The 22,409-nt window shown below is 37.8% G+C and overlaps 2 protein-coding genes across 6 annotated transcripts in view; both read left to right on the forward strand.

Annotated features, from left to right (window-relative positions):
* inpp4ab (inositol polyphosphate-4-phosphatase type I Ab) overlaps positions 1–6,755 on the forward strand; it is a 70,229-nt gene extending 63,474 nt beyond the window's left edge. For all 3 annotated transcript variants that reach the window (XM_053229384.1, XM_053229392.1, XM_053229393.1), the window contains one exon: positions 3,646–6,755. In XM_053229384.1, the coding sequence (XP_053085359.1) occupies positions 3,646–3,778 (133 nt within the window). In that variant the 3' untranslated portion in view covers positions 3,779–6,755. The remainder of the gene's footprint in view (positions 1–3,645) is intronic.
* An 11,313-nt stretch (positions 6,756–18,068) lies between these two features.
* Positions 18,069–22,409, forward strand: part of cacnb4b (calcium channel, voltage-dependent, beta 4b subunit) — a 28,725-nt gene continuing 24,384 nt past the window's right edge. The window contains exons 1-2 of one of the 3 annotated variants that reach the window (XM_034300390.2): positions 18,069–18,384; positions 20,782–20,865. In XM_034300390.2, the coding sequence (XP_034156281.1) occupies positions 18,268–18,384; positions 20,782–20,865 (201 nt within the window). In that variant the 5' untranslated portion in view covers positions 18,069–18,267. The remainder of the gene's footprint in view (positions 18,385–20,781; positions 20,866–22,409) is intronic. The other 2 variants (XM_026933555.3, XM_053232067.1) reach the window with 2 other exon arrangements.

The raw sequence follows: 22,409 nt of genomic DNA on the forward strand, positions 1-22,409 counted from the left end.
TTTTTACGTCTTCCATGTGTTTGTATTTAAATGCAAAGCTAACAGCTTGGCCAGAGCTTAATCTATTACATATATACAAAGCCAGTGCACTTTTACAATGAAGTTTTAGCGCCAGGTGAATTTGATTGTACATTAGGTCAGGGGAACTTTTAATTATGCAGTAAATATAGCTCTGTATTTTTAATATGATTATTTTTATTAGCAACTAATTTGTGCAATCTGCCCAGGTTTTCATTAGAAGTAAATTTCAATAGGTTTCACTGGTTAATTTAATATGTCTGTATATTTCCGAGTCTTGTTTTAGATGACGTGAACCCAAACGTGTTGCTTTATACTAAGGCAAATTATGCAGGAATCATAAGCAGAATGTAACTACTAGTGCCAAATATTGAACTAATTATGTTGCTTTCTTTGTGCCATAATAATATTATTCAGGTCCCAAAGCTTCAGAGCTCTTCCTGGGTTTCCCCAGCTCGTTATCTTATAAAACTTTATTTTTGCTATAATTATATTTATTTATTTATTTGGCAGCCATTTTTAGCACAGCAGAGTTAAGGGTCAATTCAAAGGGGCTTCCTGGCTGTACTGCGATTGGAACCTTTACTAGCACGGAAGGTTACCGTATGAGCTTCCTCAGCCCTGTATATCATTTATATTTTGAGAAAAGTATTTATTCTGAGATGCCAAATAAATATGACCCTCTTCTTTGTGTTCCAAGATCTGGTTTAGACCTGTATTTTTGCATGCACAAATAGGGATGCATCAATACATTTTTTTTCCCCAGACAGAGTACATGTTTTTTTTTCAGTCCTTGTCAATACTGAGATGAGTAACCTACTTAGTATTACGCAATCAGGGGCATCATGGACGATTCTATTTAGCTCTGTTTATTTTGGCTGCTGGAGGTTGGGGCATGCTGAGATTTTATGGCGGTTAACCATAGAGAGCGAGGGTGGTTGACGTGAGCATGCAGATCACTATCAGCGATCGTGGTCATTAAAATGAGCACAAAGTGCAGTGAATTACACTTTGACTCGTGAGTGTGCGTGTCTCAGTGCTCGCTGAACTGAAGTGCTCTCTGTCACTGCGACAGTTTCTCTGCACACTCGCTTCACTGCTCCACAATCACGTGTGCGCACAATTGGTGGTACTTATTTTAAACGGCCATGCTCACTGATACTCATCTGCACACGTAAAAATACTGTTTCAACGCAATAAGGTGTTTCATCATGTTACTTGTATTGTAAGAAGATGCTGTAGTTACTCCTCTTGATATTTTCAAAGAGTAAAGTTTGCAGTCTGCTTTGCTTCGATTGCCATCATTAATCAAGAAATATGTGGTGTTCAATAGTGCAATAACGTACACTAAGCTTTCATCACGTATCGGATGTTGGGTCTTGAGTACGAGTAAATAAGCACGGTATTGGACCGATACCTGATTACCAGTATTGAAGCATTCCTAAACGTGAATGATTCGAATGGCCTGGTCAGGATTTCTACAGGACACAAAACCAGGCTACTCTTTCATCTGACCCAAGAAATTGACTGCTCTAAAATATCCTCATTTGGGAATCATATCACTTTGTTAAACGCTCATGTCTAAAAATATGGTTGGCATATTTCTCATAGTGGCTATTTATAGACTTAGAGAAGGGTCAGAGAGAGAAAAACTGAGTCAGTAGGCCTGATAAATCCTCTGAAGAGTTCGTTATATGAAATGATTTATATAAAATGATGTTTGTTAGGTTAGATGGATTTTATTGTAGCCTATCACTTGGACTTCTGGATACTTATGGTTAGCTTTAGGTGAGATTAGATGTCCCGAACTTCAGGACAAGGACATCTGTGTATATGATTTGGGGTTTTAAGTCATTAAATAGGTTTTGATTTGAGACTTTTTTGGGACTTTGATACAATGCTCTTTTCTTTCTATGATGCATGAAGTTGCAGTGCCAAATTTGTTAGCTGGATTTACACTGCCTCAGTTTTCTGGTTTAGAAAATAGGTTTTTTTGTGTGTATTGATCTCTTTATTACCATTCCTTGGAATGAATAATGAATTTATGTGGTGCTCGGGGAATGATTATCCTACATTCACACTAGCAAGCAATAAAGTGACAGACAACCAATCATTTTCTGTGTACGTGCGTAACAGAGCCACGTTTACAATGACGAGCAAAAAAGCAACAGCGTGACACTTGAATTGAGATTTTTCTAGTCTATGGTAATTAGGTGTGATGCAGTAAAGCGACAAATCCAAATCGTTCCTTGGACCAATCCTATGGCATGTAACATCTGTTCCCCATTCAGAACTTTAGCTCCTACCTGGAGTTAGTTTCCATTTACTGAATTGAAGAATTGAAGAAAAGGGTATAATCTTATCCTGTCATATAAAATGTATATAGAGACAATACAAAGAAAAATAAAGCTAGGAAGGAAATAGCAGAAACTGATGGTTGTACATAGCTAGGACAGGTAGCTTGCTTTTCTAATCTGCCAGCAAAGCCCGAGAAAAGTCGAGCATGTAACATGTAAAACAACCTTATTTTGACACTGATTAGAGCATTGTTTAATTTGTGTTTACCTAGTTAGCTTTAGAAGGTGTATATATATCATCACAATTTAAAAAAAAAACAGTACACACCCATAATTGACAATAGTAGCAGTCGCTACACACCTACAAGAGACTTGTCACTTGCTAGTGTGAATGTCAGTGTTAGTCTCCATGGATTTAATATGTTAATAGACTCTTGGGTACTGCTTGCATTTAGCTTGAGCTTCCTTGCTTAGTGAATGTTTACATTCATATTTAGATGTGTATTATTTAAGTAATTTGCTAAGGAATAAGATATGTTAAACTACCTCTAGATTTCCTGAAGTGTGAGACATGACAATTCAGAACTTCCAGGACATTGGTGAGCTATGCCGCTATGGTATGAGATGTATTTGCTATGATGTGATGACGGAGCGTCTCCATCGATGCTCTGCGCTTCCGTATTATCTCTGCACTTGCGAGTTTAGTAGAATCGTATTATAATCAGCAGCACTGTTGTTCAGCCGTTTGTTGGCATGTTTTGTTCGGTTTTGGTGACAGATCTTCTATATGAAGCCAAATTATGAAGCTGGTCTTAACTTTTTCAGATATTTACTGGCTATACTTATGATATGTTTCATATGCAGTCAGCCCACCTTTTGACTTTTTTTAGTTTTGAACTTTATACAGATAACGATTGATTTTCCAAATGCAGTCGAAAAGGTATAAACCTAGACAAAAATATTTAGCATTGTACTTAAATGTCTTTTTTAGTTTTTAAAAATTGTACCCAATGTGCAACTTTTGCTGTTTCTTAATCCAACTCTTAGCTTTTAGCTATTGATCCAGATAGACGAGCATTGGCTCAGCGGCATGTCCTGCTTGCTTTTTTCAGTCCCATTCTCAGCTCTCTTCCAGCCCCCCATTTTTCACTGCCTACCCATAACCCCATTGTTCTAAAGCCCATGCTGTCATATGTCTGTGCTTCTTGATTGTCTTGATTTTTCTTTGCTCATAGTCTCTAAACATGGCCCCTTGTTGTTTTTTTCTGTTTGTTCTTTATTTTTTCTTTTTGTTTAATTCCACTTGCTTTCATAACCCCGTCCCCTCCAGTGAGGGTTGCCGGCGTGAGAACACGGTGAAGAACGTGGGATGTCGCAAGTACGCTTTCAACTCTCTCCAGCTGAAGGCTTTCCCTAAGCATTACCGCCCTCCTGAGGGGACGTTCGGAAAAGTGGAGACGTGACCACGAGGACCAGGCATGTGCAAAACAAAGAGATCAGTCCGAAGGGGATGAGTACATCATAGAAAAATCACTGTGTAGCTGGTATGTAAAATATGCTGTAGTCAATCTAGACCTCACACTGATACTGGTATGGTAATGGTACTCTCATAAGACATTCAATGCACGTCACATGTTTCTGATCCCAGCTTTAAATGAAGGCATATGAGCCATTCTTAGTTCTAAATGAATAATAATTAACCATTCCATGATTATTCCCAGATTATTATAGCATTGCCGAAAGCACTTTTTGGCGGTGTAGTCTCTTTCCATAGGTAAATATTAATAATATTAATTTCTGTAGAGTCCAAAATCTAGAGCTTAATAGACAGATACAAAATTATGCATAGTTGATCTATATATGCTTGGCGGCCTGGGAAAACCCTTCACCTGGTGACATTGTTGATATTTTCTACTGTATGAACTTCTGACAACTACAGCCTTACCTGAACTGAAATAGGTCAATAGTGGAAAAAATTGTGATTTTTAACATCAGTCTCTGTAGTTTCTTTTCCTGTGGTAAAAGTCACTCGTGGAATTTGACAAACATGAACCTCATCGTCATCTCTTCCCTCGACCTGCGCTAACAGCAGTGCTGAAATTGTTCTCTTGGCAAATTTTCCCATTTTAAGTTTTTATTCATATCCAAAAATTTTAACTTTGTTTGCCGCCATCACTACAGTGTCAGTGACAGCGGCTAATTTCACAGCTAGTATTTAGACCGTTTACAGACTGAATCTCTCCTTTTTTCAACATAGCACTTAACCAATAACTTGTCTTTCTCTATGTTAGGAAAGAATACTTAGCAATTTAGCAATTGAAACATCATCTTTTGGCAGACTGAGTGTGTATACAGCTGTATTCATTGAACTGGCTCTTTATGTAGCTAACGTGATCTCTGCAGGCAGAAACCACATCATTTTGCTGAAATGTATTTGTTTTCTTAAACTAGAGGTATCAAAGCATGTTCTAGGAAGAACAAAAAAACAATTCTGGTTAAAACCCCATGTTTTGTAATCTTGGCCAGTTTGCCAGAATTCACAGCACCATCTGATGGGTTTTCCCAGGCCACCCCACATTAATTAATTTATACTGATACACCACAAATAACATTTTAGCTCCTTGTGTAATCCTTGTATGTAATTGAATAGTGAAATCCATATCTATTCAGTATCTATTCACACTCCATTTGCTTAATTTCTTACATCAGTGATCTTGTTTGACTGAAATGAAAAAAACAGTTCTTGGTAATGGACTGGACCCTATTGTGTTATAGCTCATAACACTGAAGAGGGCTCTACTAATTCTTAGTGCACTTTTCTGCTTCTCGAAACCTCTCAAGCACACACTCGCTACTTCCTGTATTGCTAATCTTGGCCACTTCTACACTTATACACACTCCAGTTCTCTGTCCTTCACTTCTCAGAGTTTAATTCGAGTATGATATACACTCTCAAAAATAAAGGTACCAAACTAATTTTCCTCGTCGCTGGATGGGTGGGTCTATAAAGGTTACATCTTTCGTACCTTTAGTACGTATCTTTTATCTGGAAATATGAATATAGTAAACCTTTAAAATAACGTAAGGTACATATTTGGACCTTAAGGACCACTAATGCATCTCTTTAAAGCTTTAAAGTGAATTAAAGGTACACCAAATGCAAAGTGTCCAAGTAAAAATATACATAACATACACAAAATATACAAACAATGCACCCTTGATTGCACCACCCCAGCAACAAGGAAATGTGTTCGAGAGCGTAGGAGTCTTAATATAGGACTTATCATGGCCTTGGGTTAAAAATGAATTGGAGATCATTATAGAAAATTATAATACTAAAGTGACAATATATTATTTTCTTCCTCCATTCTGAGTCTTTCGTGAGGTTTCATTTAAAACTCTTCTTTGAGTCAGGGAGATTCAGTGGCATCTCCCCATTATCACTGATCATGGTGTACACACACACACACACACACACACACACACACACACACACACACACACACACACACACACACACACGCGCGCGCGCGTTAATACATTAAACACAAACATGCACTGCTGTAGGTCTCTGCTACCATAAGGAGTCACACAAATGCGCAGGCATGCAAACATACACCAATATAATCATACACCAAAAATTCAGACACGCACACACACTCATACTCATTTTATATATTACTATATATACTATACTATATTTGTGTCATAGTCATATAATAAATTTATTATTTATAGCTATGCTCAAAGGTTTGGGGGAGTGTGATCATTTGAATTTATTTATATTTTGGGGTGCATTATGTTATTTAACAAGTAAGAAAGTGATTTGCAGGAATTGTGCTGTTCTCCAGACCTCAGAATTGTCTTCATTTCATGAAAATATCATAGCCATGTAATGTGCAGGAGCTCATTTTCTGCCGTTTTTTTTTTTTATTTAATTTTTTTTTGCTGCAGCCATATGCACGATTGCAATCCATGTATTCAGATATCATATCATAAAGTGTCTCATTCGCCTCCATATTAATCTGCAAAGCCTTTATACAGAGTGTCACTGACTACTGTCGTCTTTTGTCCAGCACCGTGTTACCGTATCAACCTCAGCTGGCAACCGTCAGCCCGACTGTGAAATGCAAGTTCAACGTTGTTGCATTCGTTATTCTTAATTTTACTTGACACATTTGTATTCATGCATTTTGTATCATTGCCGTTGTTATTTTTGTCTTAATTTTACACATGTTGATGGGTTTTAATGACTATAGTTTATAAACCCTAATGTATTTAAAAGATTATGTTCCCAGATATTTGAACATGATTTGTATTTATTCCTGTTTTACTAAACTTGTATCTTTTATTAAGCTGACTTAGATGTCTACAATGAGTTCTGCTGTACAATAAGCTGTCATCAATATATGATGCCATTAAAAAGAGAATTATCTACCATCATCTAGCTCATTTGTACTTCCTGTGTGTGCGTGTGCGCGAGTGTGTGTGTGTGTGTGTGTGCGTGCGTGCGTGCATGTGTGCGTGTTGAAAGGAAAACTGTGGAACTGTGAAAAGCATTATGTGAGGTCGTGAACTGTGTTGCAACATTGTGTTGTTTCTCTGAATCTCTGGCTGATATAAAACAATCGCGGCTCAGTTGCAGTCAGAAGAACAAAAAAAAACAAATCTTAAGGATTATGTAGTATTTCAGATAAGGGACCTAATCAGGGGGCCAAGCACAGAAGGTGCATAGACACCCTATTGTAATTTGTATATCTTCCTCTTCTTATTCACCTTATTATTATTATTATTATTATTATTATTATTATTGGAAATGTATGGGTTTTTTTTTAATTTAGGTACCCACCAATTCCCTTCCACCAGTTAGGTCTCCCATATCATATGTCAGCTACCAACCCAGGAGGGTGCAGGCTTACACGTGCTTCCTCCGAGGCAAATGAAGCCAGCCAAGTGCATCTTTTTGAGCTGCTGCTCATGCTGCGCTGCAGGACGGTGGAGCACACTCGGAGGTAAACCCTATCCACTACCTTCCGCATGCATGAGCTCACAGACACTCAGGATTGGCTAGTGATGCTATGATTGATAGAGGAGAGAGAGTAGGCCATCCTTCTTACCCAGTTGAGCATGGCCAATTTTGCTCTCTTGGCCAGACACAGATTTGTACCCTTTTGGCAAAATGATAGAAGCCAATCTCAGCTTCCTACACAGCAATTTTGGTGTACGCCACTTTAGCACCACCAATAGGACAAAGTTGGATACGTTTATGATGATAACTCTTGCAATGCAACATCATAGAAACTCAATTGTGAAAACTGAGCATTGTGAAACCAACCCAAACAAACCATTTTCTCCCATTTTTGATATGTGGAACAGTTCGTTGACTTACTTATGCTGTGTTCTTCACGTAACAAATTTGTGAACTGCCAAACAGGATGTGGGTCATTTTGAGATGCTCAGTTGTATAAATGAGATAAATGCAATTGCTGTGGATAAGGGCATCTGCCAAATGCTGTAAAATGTAAACAGGAAGTGCAGGCATATCTCAGCAAAGCTTATATATTATTAACATCAAGCTTGTCATGTATGTTTGGCAACTTGACTTAATGTTAACAAACAGGCATTGCATTTATAGATGTCATTTTTTGGCACTGTATAATTGTCTTATCTCTCATTTATTCTTAAACTAATAATACTAAAGTTCACATTGTGTCTCCGTAATGTACCTGTTCTGATTCTTGCAAAAAATGTGATCGGGTAAGATTTTGCAGAGCTGTGATTGCTTTTTGATGTACTGTATATGGTGGAAATACTGTAGGCTCATGCTTCCTGTAACAAGCATCTTTCATTGGATGTGTAGGTAGGATCAACACACTTCTCCGATTTAATCAGCTTTATTACTGACAGTGGGGTTTGTTGTATCAGCATTAAGCATTTCCAACACAATAAACTGTTCCACTTAATACTATATGATGTTTGGTTTGATTTAATATTTAGAAGATTACTGATCTGTTTGTCTAATTATGGAGTGTACAGATAATTAGGACAGATATGTGATAGATACATGAGGAATAAAATATGATGGGGTGTGATGTTTATAGAAAAATAATCAGTGATGGGGAGATGTCATACATTCCCAGCACATTGTTAGTTATTTTACGATAAGAGCACATTTTGAAGTGTTTTATTCGTCTTATAGAAGACAATAAAGTCTTACATCTCTTGTATCTCTTATATTTCTTATACTCTCAAACTGGAGACTTCCTCCAAAAAAATGCTAAGTAAACCTTTCACAGACATCTCTATTTATATGAAGTGTCTGTCATACAAGTTCCTGTGTCAGTTGTTGCTACAGAAATGATAATGTATTAGAACAAGTGCATTCATATAAACTGGAAGTCATATAAAGTTAGTTTACCAATCAGTGTCAAGCATTCAACAGCTCTGTGGTGTAAATGTATCTGTCATATAACACAGTAAAAATGTGATGCATATTAGTTAACCTAAATATTACTTTTGAAACTGTGAAGCATCATTAGCTTATAACTAGCTAATGTTATACAGTATAAACCATATTCATAAAAGTAGACACACAAAATACTTTCCTCCTGTTGATTGATGTGCATGGTCAACCTGCTTTTTAAAAATCACTTTTTGTGTATATTAGATACATTAATCCAGACCTGTGGTGGAATAATATTATAGTAGAATAAAATTTGGAAACAGTCGTCCATGTCGTTGTTGATGCCTCACTGTAGTTCCTAGTGTTTTGTGTGGCAAAGAAGTCTCTCTTGGTTAATGCAGCTAAATGCAGCACAGTTCCATGAGAACGATGGATTGGGTGATGTCGCTGATGCTCACAAACCTGGTCTAGAGCTGAAAAGAACAAGGGAGCTGTGGACACTGTAACCCACCTGACTAATGAACACTCAGGGGAGGTAATGAAGAGAATGTGAGGCTTAGAGGAGATTCATTCAGCACTACTACAGCATATGAAACACTGTGGTGCATTTTTCTGTTAAAGTGTTTTGGAACTGGAATTCAATTCAATTCAATTCAATTTTGATTGTATTTTTTAACAATGGACATTGTCACAAAGCAGCTTTACAGAAATAAATAGATTCAAATTAAATTAAGCCAAAATACATTGAAAATATGTGAATTTATCCCTAATGAGCAAGCCAGAGGCGATGGTGGCAAGGAAAAACTCTCTGAGACGATATGAGGAAGAAACCTTGACTCAAAAGGGAACCCATCCTCATCTGGGTGGTAACGGATAAAAATAAATTTTATATTTATAAATAAATTATAAATAAATCCCTTCTATAACTGTGTACTATATGGACAACTAGTGCAATTGTGCAACCAGTAAATTCATCACGGTTTTCACACGAAGTCCGGTTTGTTAAACCTTTCCACTGTCCACTGATGGAGTCCTGAGTACAAAGCTGCTCGTGGCAACAACAGCCCCAAAGCCACCACAGCAACCGCAGTCCCAAGCCATCACAGTACATCTCCCCATATGAGATCCCCAAGCCACCTCCACAGCCCCCAAGTGGCACTATCCCCAGCAATCCCAATGATCTTCAGGCCGTCCATGTGGGGTCACCCCCAACGGCAGCAAGCAATCTCAACCGAGGAGAACTCCAACCAGAAGTAGGGCATCAGGATGGATCAGGCAGGTCCAGATAGCAGAAGGGGTCAGGATCAGTGGCATCTCAGGAGTAGCATGTGTAGCTCGACAGGAATTGAAGTGTTGACTCAATCTCTCCTGCATCAGGACACTTTTTGACAGCACAATATGGGCATTAATATTATCGCTGTTAACATTTCTGCTCATTGCTATAGCAGTAAACACTGAAACTTTGGAACTCTGCAGAAATTTCTTGATGCTTGAATGCTTAAAGAATTGTCAATATTCGCCTCTTTCACTTACTGCGTCTGCACTTTACATACCACCGATGACTAGCCAAGACTGTCCAAAATGTTTCATAAACAAATAAGCTCAATCTACTGCATCAGTAGTGTACAGTCCTTCTCACCATTATTGGCACCCATGAAGTTTAAGTACATAATGCGGAATATCTCCTGAAAAAAATTAATCAAGAGAAACAGCATTTTTACTATAGAGAACTTGTGTTTCATACAAAATAGCAAATGATAACAAAAATGGGAGAAAAAATAGAAAAACTTAAAGCTTGCTGTGACACTGGTATTGGTACCCTTTACTATAAATCAGTATGGAAGTACATTTTGATTCACCTGTGATAAATTGTCAGTGCCCATGTGATGTAAATTAGCCACTGAATGATGACTTCAGTGTTTTAAAAAGCCACGTGTTATTCCCTGTTCCTTTGTCATAATGGTGAAGACAAAGGAGCTGTCTGAGGACATCACAAGTGCTATTATTAGCAAACACAAGACCTCCAAAGGGTATAAGGCCATCTCCAAAGACCTTGGTATCCCTGTTTCAACAGTTGCCAAAGTTATTAAGAAGTTTGCCAAGCATGGAACTGTCAAGAACCTCTCTGGACGTAGGGGAAAAAAAATTGATGAGAGAACTCTTCAAAGGTTGGTGCGAATGGTGGAAATAAAACACCACGTCTAACATCCAAAGACCTGAAGGCCAACCTGGAACAGTCTGGGGTCATGGTCAACAAGTACTATACGCCGCACACTAAACCAAGCAAGGCTTCATGGGCGAAAGCCAAGAAGACACCACTGCTGAAGAAAAGACTTAAAAAGTAACGACTGATCTTTGCCAAAGAGTACCTGGACAAATCACAATCCTTCTGGGAAAATGTTTTGTGGACAGATGAAACAAAAATAGAGCTTTTTGGCAATGCACACCAACAGTTTGTTTACAGACGACGCAATGAAGCTTATAAGGAAAAGAACACCCTACCAACAGTTAAGCATGGTGGAGGATCCATAATGCTGTGGGGCTGCTTTGCTGTGTCTGGTGCTGGAGGCCTTGACCGTATCACAGGAATCATGAAATCAGAGAATTACCAAGAGATTTTAGAGCGAAATGTCCTACCTAATGTAAGAAAACTTGGTTTGAGTCGAAGATCATGGGTCCTCCAGCAAGACAAAAACCCAAAGCACACATCCAAAAGCATGCAGGAATGGTTGAAAAGGAAAAAATGGACTGTTTTAAAATGGCCAGCAATGAGTCCTGATCTCAATCCCATTGAAAATCTTTGGGCTGAGCTGAAATCTGCCACTGGGGAAAAGAACCCTGCAAACGTTCAAGAGCTTGAACAAACTGTAAAGGAAGAGTGGGAGAAAATAACAGCAGAGAAAACAAGAAGCTTATAGAAGGCTACAAGAAACGTTTGGAGGCTGTCATTGCTGCAAAAGGGTGTGCAACCAAATATTAAGGAAGGGTGCCTTTATTGCTGCCCATGCCATTGTTTCTTCTATGAAATTACTACATGCAAGTTGAAAAACAATGTTCTTTGTTTAATTACTTTGGACCTCCAATTAAAAAATCCTGATGATATAATTGTGGTACATTTTAATTTATTCCTGAAAATATTGTACAGGTTATGCAAAAAATGAAGGGGTGCCAATAATGGTGAGCAGGACTGTATGTGACAACCATTGACAAGAATTTGGTCATGTTCCCCTGTACTGAGACAGGAATCTTAACTCAAAATACATTTCTAATTCAAGTTTAAGGGCAGTTGTTGAATTCCATCAATAAACATTGAAATACATGACTTCCTGATTCTGATTGGTCAGAAGGTGTTGAATAATTTTCTATAACAGCAGATCTGATGGTAGTTCTGGCAGCAAAGCATACGTTTATACACTGGTATGCAAAAATTTGGGCACCCCTGGCCAGATTACATATTTTGCTGATTTTTGAGTTGAAAAGAAGTAAACACAACCTCTGCAGCAAACTAAAAAAAAACTAACATTTTCTGCATATATTAATGCAGTTACTTCATATCTGATTAGCATAAAAATAAAAAATAAATAAATAAATAAAAAACCGTAATTGTGGCATGTGCAAAAGTTTGAACACCCTCCTAAGTCAGACTGTGACAGATATCAGTTTGCAAACACTGATTGAAGAAAACTTGGAGTTTAATGAACTTGTTTAATGAATTTTCACCCATTCTTCCTTGCAGAACACTTCTAGTTCTGAGATATTCTTGGAAGTGTTTTTATATCATTTTATAGTCCTCTGCTTCATTTTTGATCGTCAGTTAGCTGCTTTGAGGAGCCCGTGGTTGTTTGAAGAGTCAGAGAATTTATTACGCCCTAGAATTGTTATTCCTAATGACAAATCTTGACCTTTCTAATGAGTCCTAATGAGTTGATTAAGGCCTAATGACTTATTTAAGTTCTGAGACTTTACAACTGGACGGGTTGTTTTGCACGTGCCACTATATATATTAGAGATATTTTAAATGGATTAAAAAGTATGATGTGTCATACCGAGAGGTTTCAGAAGGAGTTGGTGGACGGTGTGTGTTTTGTGTCCTGTGTTTTGTGTCCTACACTGAGCTATAGACGAGTTGTTTGTGATGCAGTACAAGGAGGTGGCCATCTCTGTGCTCTGTGGAACTTTGCAGCACACACACACAAGTCCTTGACACACTCAGTTTCCTCAGGAAAGAGCACAAAGCCTTCACTCATAAGATAACTTTTTAGCATCAGACAGCTTCAAGAAGATTGAAATTCACTGGTTTCTATCTGCTGCTACAGTACATACACTGTATTTATCAATTCTTTAGTAAATGTTTCTTGTACTTTTACTCTTATACGTAAGTAAATTTAAGAGTTTATACTTTTATACAATAACGTCAGTGAAGAATTTGAAGGTGTGAATACTTCAGCTTTTACCAGACAAGTAATTGCACCATTATTTGAGTAAAGAATCTGATCACTTTTACACCTCTGTTCATGGCAAAAATGTTTTCATATTCTTTTATGCTAGCTCTTCTAGCCAACTTCTTGTTGAAAAGGTACACACTTTTAGGTTTCTCTGAAAGATTTCTACACCTTCTGATTAAATAAAATGAACACTAAATGTAGTTGAGTACAGCTTGGAAAATGTGAAAAGTTTTTTAATCATACACACACAAACAGGCCTCTGTAACTAGTAGTCATATCTTTCACAAATAGCATGAACAAACTTTAAACAATACATTGTAGTTTTGTTTAGCAATTCAGTAGCTAGCTGATTTTTGTGTAAAAGTAAACTTTCCTTATAACCTTCTCTGTAGCTGCACAAATACACCCTGCATAGGTCACCAGTCCATCGCAGGGCACCATACACACACACACACACACACACACACCTAGGTTCAATTTAGCACAGCAAATCCACCTACCAGGTGGGAGAAAAACAGATAACCCAGAGGAAACCCAGAAGAAAAGAAAGCTTGTGACAAGGAAATGAATGATGACCTTATTATTACTGCAGGCCAAAAATGGAATTTCTGCCTGTTTTGGAGGTGCAGTGTATCACACTCCACAGTAGTGGTTAAAGGCTTACATGAAAGTAGACACTCAGGGCTTTAAGAATTTGCAGTCTTTCATAAGTATTTCTTTTTAGCTAGCCTACTAGGTTTAAAAAGTTATAATATTATTGTGGCAGTTGTATACAGTGTTTTGCTATCAAAAAAGCTTTAGTTGTGCTGTCCGTTTTATCTCTGTACCAAAGTTATTGTGGAGAGGTGTAAATTGTTTGCCCAGCAGGGGGCTCAGACCCCTCCCCTTTCCCATCGCCCTGCTCACCAGCAGATAAACACAGTTACAATACTCTACACACAGAAACCCAACACTATCCTGCCTAATTTTATAACAGACTTCTGATAAAATAACTCATTTGTTTATACTGATTGAAAATGTCCGATAAGTCAATTTCCATTCCACTGGCAGAATGGAATGCCAGTGTACTGTGAGAAAGGGTTTAAAAAAAACTGAGATGCAAAATCTTTAAATACAGATTTTACAGCTAGAGTCCTTTAAGCTGTCTTTATTTTAAAGAATCAAATAGATTGTGCATTTAGTCTTGTTTAGCTTCCTCACTTGACTATATTGCCAGCGTGCTCATATTGGTGGGCCAACAATCATAAGATACAGCACAAATGACCTTAAATTATTTGCAGCCTTAATACTTAAAGAAATGCAAATAAAGTAATGCACATAAATATGCAGCAAATGCCTATTACAGGATTAAAAGAATGGTAAGTTAAACAGCCACTAAGCATCATAAAGCTTTCTTCTGAAATGTATTAATGTGTTATGTGAGGATTTGCTAGTCCTGAGTTGTTTGTAACGCTATGTACATGTCTGTACCTGTGAGTGCCAGCAGAGGTCTGCATTGTGCTGCATTTGAAACTTCCTCAGCTAAATGAAACCTATCAAGAGCTGTTTGCTTTTTAATAATCTCTCAAAAGCTTTTTCACTGAATTTTTGCTGGTTTATCTTGCAGGTATCTCCATCACTGTCTTAAAGGTTATTGCATTTCTGTATTGTGGTTTGGCAAGGACAATCAGTGAGATGGGATTTTCAGTTCTTGATTGCTTAAAATTCAGTGTAAGAAGCAGAGATGATGGGAGAGGAATGATCAGCAGACTTGATTAGGCCTTATCACATTCTGACATTGGAGTGTATGTGTGTTCAGTTCTCAGGAATACTGGTGTAAGGAATACTTGACGCTGTCAAATATTCTTACCCAAAATTCTGACAGGATCAACTTCATGTTCAAAGTCACTCGACACTGCACAAAGCGACACCTGCAAACGTTTGTGTCTACATGTTAATTTAGCTACCTATAAACCCACGCTGAGACAAAAAATCATATTAATACACCTCACACAGCTTCTTGACAGCATGTCTATCATCTGTGGGAGGCCATTGCAACTGAACAGAACGACATTGACACATCCTGCAAATTTACCCGATGGACTTCATTATTTTAGGAAAAGGAAAGGAAAGGAAAGGAAAAGCTGTTCTGTAGTAACTTGCATGTTGCATGTTGCTTCAGTCTTTACTTGTATGTTAACATTTTATTCATTGCTAAATTAAAAATAACTAATTTTTGTTCCAGAGTGGGACAAAAAAAATGTGAATGAAAATTAATACTGAATGAAAAACATCAAGCAAATAAGGACCACAACAATACGCAACCTAAAAATCTGCAACACTTTTGTAGAAAACAGAACCTCTATCTCTTGTTTTGCCCCAGCGGGAGAGTATTTTCATCAGTGAAGCTATTAGCTAACTAATTTATTAGCTGGTGAGGGTTTTTTTTTTTCATTCATTATTTCACTGAAAAGTAAGCAGATAAAAGGTCTAGAGATTATATCAAGTGTGGCATTTGCATTTGGTTGCTGTTAACTCTCAATATGAAGTCCAAAGTGCTGTCTCTGCCAGTGAAGCAAGCCATCATTAGGCTATAAAAATCAAAACAAACCCATCAGAGAGATAGCAAAAACATTAGGTATGGCCAAAACAACCATTTGGTACATTCTTAAAAAGAAATAACACCCTGGTGAGCTCAGGAACACCAAAAGACACAGATGACCACAGAAAAACAACTGTGGTAGAAGACAGAAGAATTATTTTCCTCAATAAACAGTAAAACCAGCAAAAGCAAAGCCTGTACAGATCTGCAACAACATCCTATTGACACATGAGACAAAGATCAACTTTTACCTGAATGATGTGGAGAGAAGAGTATGGAGAAAAGAAGGAACTGCATATGATCCAAAGCATACCACCTGTTCTTATGGCATGGGAGTGTATGGCTGCCAGTGGAACTGGTTCCCTTGTAGTTATGGCTGATGTGACTGCTGACAAAAGCAGCAGGATGAATTATCAATTGTCCAATTACTTTTAGTTCCTTAAAAACAGGAGGATCATATTTAAACATGTTCTAATTCCTACACCGCTCACCCGATTTGGATATAAATATGTCCAAATTAAACCTGAAAGTTTGCACTTTGAGCTCACATTCATTATTTCATTAAAATAACAAAAAATAACAAATTTCACTAAAATAACAATAACATTGTCAATGCCCAAATATTTAGGGACCTGACTATATTTGGACTGATTTATGCACTAACTGGTGAGCTAAATTAATATATTTATAATATATTTTTACACACACACACATATATATATATACACATATAACACACAGTACTGGAACAGAGTCTTTTTCTTCCCATCATTGAAATGTAGTGGTTAGGCATCCATTCAAGTAAAAAAAAACCTGAGGTTGCATCCAGGGTGGCATCACAGAGTGAATAGTGGAAGTGACTACAGCTCGGTGCCACTCTCAGGAGACGGGAAGGCGGTCGACTAAGCCTTCATTTGCACAGGGTGTGTAAATATGTGGAAGCATCCTGTCTGGCATTGAATGGAAAAGGTTAGCGTCCACAAAAATAATGAATAATGCTTCTAATACAGCAATTTTGCCATTTATTTCATCTTACCATCTAATACCATATTATTATACTCACTAAAGGTTACCTTGAACTGTTTATGTAGGTGTTTTAGATGTGCTCAGTAGGGCCCTCTGCTGGAACAAAGAAGCTCAACATGGTGAAACTGCACTGGACTGAGCACATCCTGGAGAAAAATCCCAAAACAATCGTTTAACATTTTAGGCACTAGAGTGTGCGTTCAGTCATTACTGGCATCTTTAAAGCACTTACTGAGAGCACGCACTGCCTGTGCACCTTCATCTGACATTAATCTAAACAATTCCTCCCAAAAGCCAAATAACAGCACGAAATGATGGTAAGGACATTAAGGGAGGAAGGAAGGAAGGAAGGAAGGGAAGGCAGGCATGTAGGAAGGGGTAAAAACTGAAAAGAAGGGGGTAAAAAAGCAGGACAAGGAAAAAGAGAGAGTGTGTAAGAAAGAAAGAAACAAACAAACAAACAAACAAGCAAACAAACAAAGGTATGTAGGAAGGGGCTAAGGGGAAAAAAGTAGGAAAAGGAAAAAGAGAGTGTGTGTGAAAGAAAGAAAGAACGAAACAAACAAACAAACAGGTATGTAGGAAGTGAGTAAGACAAAAAATAAAAGGAAAAAGAGTGTGTGCAAAGTAAAGAAAGAAAGAAAGAAAGAAAGAAGGGGTAAGAGGAAAAAAGTAGGAAAAGAAAAAGAGAGTGTGTGCAAAGTAAAGAAAGAAAGAAACAAACAAACAAATAAAGGTATGAAGTAAGTAAGAGAAAAAATAGAGGAAAAGAAGAAGGAAGATTAAAAAGAAAGAAAGAAAGAAAGAAAGGTATGTAGGAAGTGAGTAAGAGAAAAAAAACTGAGGAAAAGGAAAAAGAGTATGTGCGAAAGAAAGAAAGAAAGAAAGAAAGAAGGAAATGGAGAAAAAGGAAAATGAATGTGTGCAAAGTAAAAGAAAGGAGGTTAAGAATGAAAGAGAGAAAGATATGTGGGAAGGAAGTAAGAGGGGGGAAAGGCAGGAAAATGAAAGAGAGTGTGAGTGCAAAGTAAAGGAAGAAGATTAAGAAATAAAGCAGATTAAGAGAAAGAAAGAAAAGTGGGAAACTGGAAAAGTGGAACAAGAGAAAAAATAGTGAGAATGACGGAAAGAGGAAGAAAATGAGGAAATGGAGGGGAAGTGAAAGGGGAAGAGAAGGGTAGCTAATCTCTGAAGCATGATGCCACTTTACTTTCTTTCTGACGTAACTGAACCCGGACTGGACGAAAGCGCGTGCGTCGAGTGCACTGTCACGCGCGCGCCTGCACACAAACCTGTCACTCAGTAGTGTTGAGCGGCCGCGCGCGAGGCAGCAGCAGCAGCACCACCACAAACAGCAGCAGGAGTAACATCAGTAGCTTTTACTGGGAAAGTGTAAGAGCAAACCGGGCGAAACTGGAGCAGACCGCGAGAAACCCTAACCTGCCGTGGGGCGCAGCAGCCGCGCAGCCGCCCGTGTGGACTGATGTGCTGGCGGAAATGTCACGGCACATCTACATCCGCAACAAGCTCGGCGAAGGCATCCAGGCGCCCATATTCCAGGTGAAGCCCGCGAGCGCGCTGCACACGCCTCCTGTTCTCAAGCTCAAAAGTGCAGTTGAGTCGATTTAACTTATGCTTTAGCTTATTGCATTCATGCAGTCTGCTTATGTTGTGAATCTAGGTTTGCTTTCATTTTTTTTTCATCTTAATTATTCTTGTTGTAAATTAGGATTCATAGTGAATATCCTCAGGTTGTACATGATGAGTTAAATCACTATGCTCTCTTGCTTTGCTACTTTATAATTCAAATTTCCACTTAAAACACTTGATGTTAACACAAGGTACCTTCTCTACCATTCTGTATATATTTTTTATTATTCCTTCAGAATTTACTCTTCATTTGCACCCACCTGGAAACACACACACACACACACACACACACACACACACACACACACCCAAATGCTGCTGTGTTATTAATTCAAAACTCTAGGTGTTTATTCAACACTGAGTGATTTTCCTGTGCTCACATTTTACAAAGGAATCTTGGAGTTTGCTTTGTGCAGCCTCCACGTTAGCTAGACTGAGATCGCACACGATTACTGACCACAGGAGGCGCATCCTATTTGGTGGCCTTAGTGAAACGAGCACAGTGACCCACTTTGACTTGGCCCTGTTTAACAAAACTCGGAGAAGAATGATCAGCTGCTGTCTCGGCTCACATTCCCTGATGACTCACGAAAATGGATCAAATGAGGACTTCCTAATTAACCTAGCCCACAGAGGATGCTATTCATGGCCGCATTGCTTTAGGTGGAGGGAGGACGGTCAGACTGGGAGGGATTCTGTGGTATAAAGTTAAACAGGAAATGTGTTGAGTGTTCAGTGACAAATGGTGCCAACAGATATGTGGATGTGTTTTTTATCAAATCACGTATCACACAAGGTAATGGGTTGTCTAATGTCAGGACTTGAATAGTTCAAGAGCTCTACTGATTTGTTATTTGTTCATTTCCTTGCTTTTTTTGAATGAATTGTCACTGATTGGGTGTTAATGGGTAAAATTATTCTGGTGGTTCAAAATGGCTGCTCCATTTTGCAATGAGGTTTTGTTCATGCTTGTACTTTGTACAATACTGCAAACAAAGTACACATCGGCCACATCACAGAGACGGTACATGCATAACTGAGTGCAGTTTAAGGCACAGTTTACAGTATGTATTACAAATTTAAGGATACAATCTGGGTGGTACATACGTCCATAATCTGTGTCTCCATTATCCAAAATATACGTTAATGCAAAACTACAAAGCAAACATTTGACACATTGGAAAATCAACTACATTTGTTAAGTTTAAGAAGAAAATTTTGCTTTTATTTTTTTCAGACTATTCAAATTCAAATTTTATTGATCACATACACAACCATACACAGTACGACGTGCAGTGAAATGCTTTTTTATGCTGTCCATGACATAAAAATGGAATTTGCATGTACCAGAATCTACATCTATACAGGTAGGAAAGGAAAAATATAAAAATATGATATAAGGGATACAAAAATCAGTGGCAGAAACAGTATGACTGTATTTTGAATAAGGTGCAGATATGTGCAGTAGTTTGTGCAATATATTCTGTGCAACATCAGGCTGAGGCAGTGGGTGTTGTGCAAACAAGTCCAAACTCTAGTCCTAATTCCTAGTCCTATTCCTTTAAGGCTGTGTACTGGTGACTGGAAGACTGTGAGTCCAATCCCAAAATCCCAGAATTAACACACTGGCACTGATGGGCTCTTGGCCCTGCTCAGCTCTAAGCTTGGATTGTATTTAAGCTGCTCTGGATAAACGTGTGTACCAAATCAAGAAATGTAAATCTGAGCATGAAGCACAGGGACTGCAGATGGCATGGGGGAAAATAGAAAGAAAAGGAAAAAAGAAAAGTGGCAAAGGGCAGGGATAGTGTGGCTCAGTCTCTGGTGTAACAGCTCACGTTGCTATGTGAAGAACAAGATGCTTTTTTTATCTGTACGTCTGTTCCTTTAAAAATATGCAGTGTCTTTTATATGAATGTATGTAGCCTGCTGACTGTAACAGATATACTGACTATGACACATATATCACATGTTGAGTGTTTTCTGTTTTTTCCTGTGCATTACTCAGTCTTTATTATTATCATTTGGATCCAAATGTTCAGTGGCAATAGTTAATTTTTTTGGCTTATTGATGTTTGCATAGGAACCTTTTGAAAATTGTGAAACTTTGGAAGAAAAGCTATCTACACATTTCCTATGTGACTTTTTGCCTTATTTTCTGTCATGTTTTTGTCATTTTGATACACTCGAGTGATGTATTTTCAAGTACATTTTTACTTTACGTCACTTTCATGAATGCATTAACCACCATTTCAGTATTTTCATTCATTCACACATCTCATCGGTTCATCCTCTCTAAATATAGAAATCAAGTTCCACTGTTAAATGTACATGCTGAGTTGCTCTTTGCTGCCCTCACAGGTGAACAGAGGAACATACTCGAGAAGGAGTCGCCTTAAACGCTCTGATGGCAGCACCACCTCCACAAGCTTCATCCTCAGACAGGTGAGCTCATCTCGTTGCTTCATCAGCGAGCAGTCTACAATAGCTGATCTATTAAAATAATTTATAGGCTGATTATGTTTGACGGATGCTAATAACATTTTTTTGCTGCTGTGTTGCCTTTCCGATAAACTGAAATGACTGTTATCAGAATCAGATTCAGAAATTGTTTATTCACCAGCTGGAATCTGACTTGGGAAATTAGTACAGGAATATCCGTCATGTCAACACGCCTCCATTGCATCTCATCCAAACAACTTGCAATTGTATATGAGTGTAATCTAAAAAATGCAAATAAGCAGAGGTAATAAATGATAGAAAATTTTTACTCGTGTTAAAGTGTAGCTACTCATCAAAATAAATTCGTTGGTAAACGTTGAAGTGCAGCTTCAAGTTCAAGTAGAAAAGTATTTATAAAAGTAGAACATTTATTTAAAGTATGAAAGTAAACATGCCAGAAATATTCCCAAAAGAAAAAGACATCTGCCTCAAATCACACACTGATTTTAGTAACTCAGGCTAAATTAGTGCCTCTTTCACCAAGGAACCAAGGAATGTTGGAAAACATTAGCTAAGGCTAAAAATAACAGCTCTGTTCCTAAACTCTGAATAGTTATCTAGCATGATAATAACTCTCATGATACAAACTAGCTGAATGCTAATAGCTAGCTAGCATTTGAGAGATTAAGAATTAGCTAAGGCTGACTAACAAGAGCTTTATTCCTAATCTCTCAAATGTCTAGCTAGCATGATAACTCTGAAAATACAAACTAGCTGAATGCTAATAGCTAGCTGTGACAGTACAAACGTATGAGTATTAGGTCTCATTTGTTAGATTTGTTAGGAATTTAGATTCCTTGAAGCTGTCTGATGTTAAAACGTCACCTTAGGGCTTTACAGATATATGCTTATAGAGAAACATAGTGAGTAGAAAGTAGATATTTTCTTTTGTAATGTTGTAAGTACAGGTCAGAAGTATCAGGTGAAATAAAACTCAACTTTGTTACTTCTCTCCTCTGTCATTAACTAATGCCTTCATGAGATTGGACGACTATAAAAAGCAGTGATAGCTCATCATGATAATAGACAGGAGGGTTAACATCTGATATCTGATATCTGATATCTATCAATAGCTTGACAGTGAAACTATTAGGATTGAGCAATGCATTATATTACTGGATTTCACTGATGGCATAATAACAATGAAGTGGGGCGCACACACACACACACACACACACACACACCCATACACACACTTTAAAGACGGATAGCTGCACATACATGATTTCTAATTTTTTTTTTTTTTCAAAAATTTCAAGTGTGTAATACTCTACTGGGTTCATGCCATGTTTCTTCCAAATACCAAACATCGTAAACAGAAAAGTGTTAACCATTTCATTAAAAAAAAAACCCACTAAACTGTCATCTGTTCTTTTGTGTAATTTGGACAATGTGTGCTTAGGCTATATATCTTTACTTTCCTCTCCATATACATTTTAGGAAAAAAGGATGTGTTTGTGTTTATTACACCTTCCCAATTACTGCTG

This window comes from Pangasianodon hypophthalmus, chromosome 2 (genome assembly GCF_027358585.1).
Source record: "Pangasianodon hypophthalmus isolate fPanHyp1 chromosome 2, fPanHyp1.pri, whole genome shotgun sequence".
Lineage (NCBI taxonomy): Eukaryota > Metazoa > Chordata > Actinopteri > Siluriformes > Pangasiidae > Pangasianodon > Pangasianodon hypophthalmus.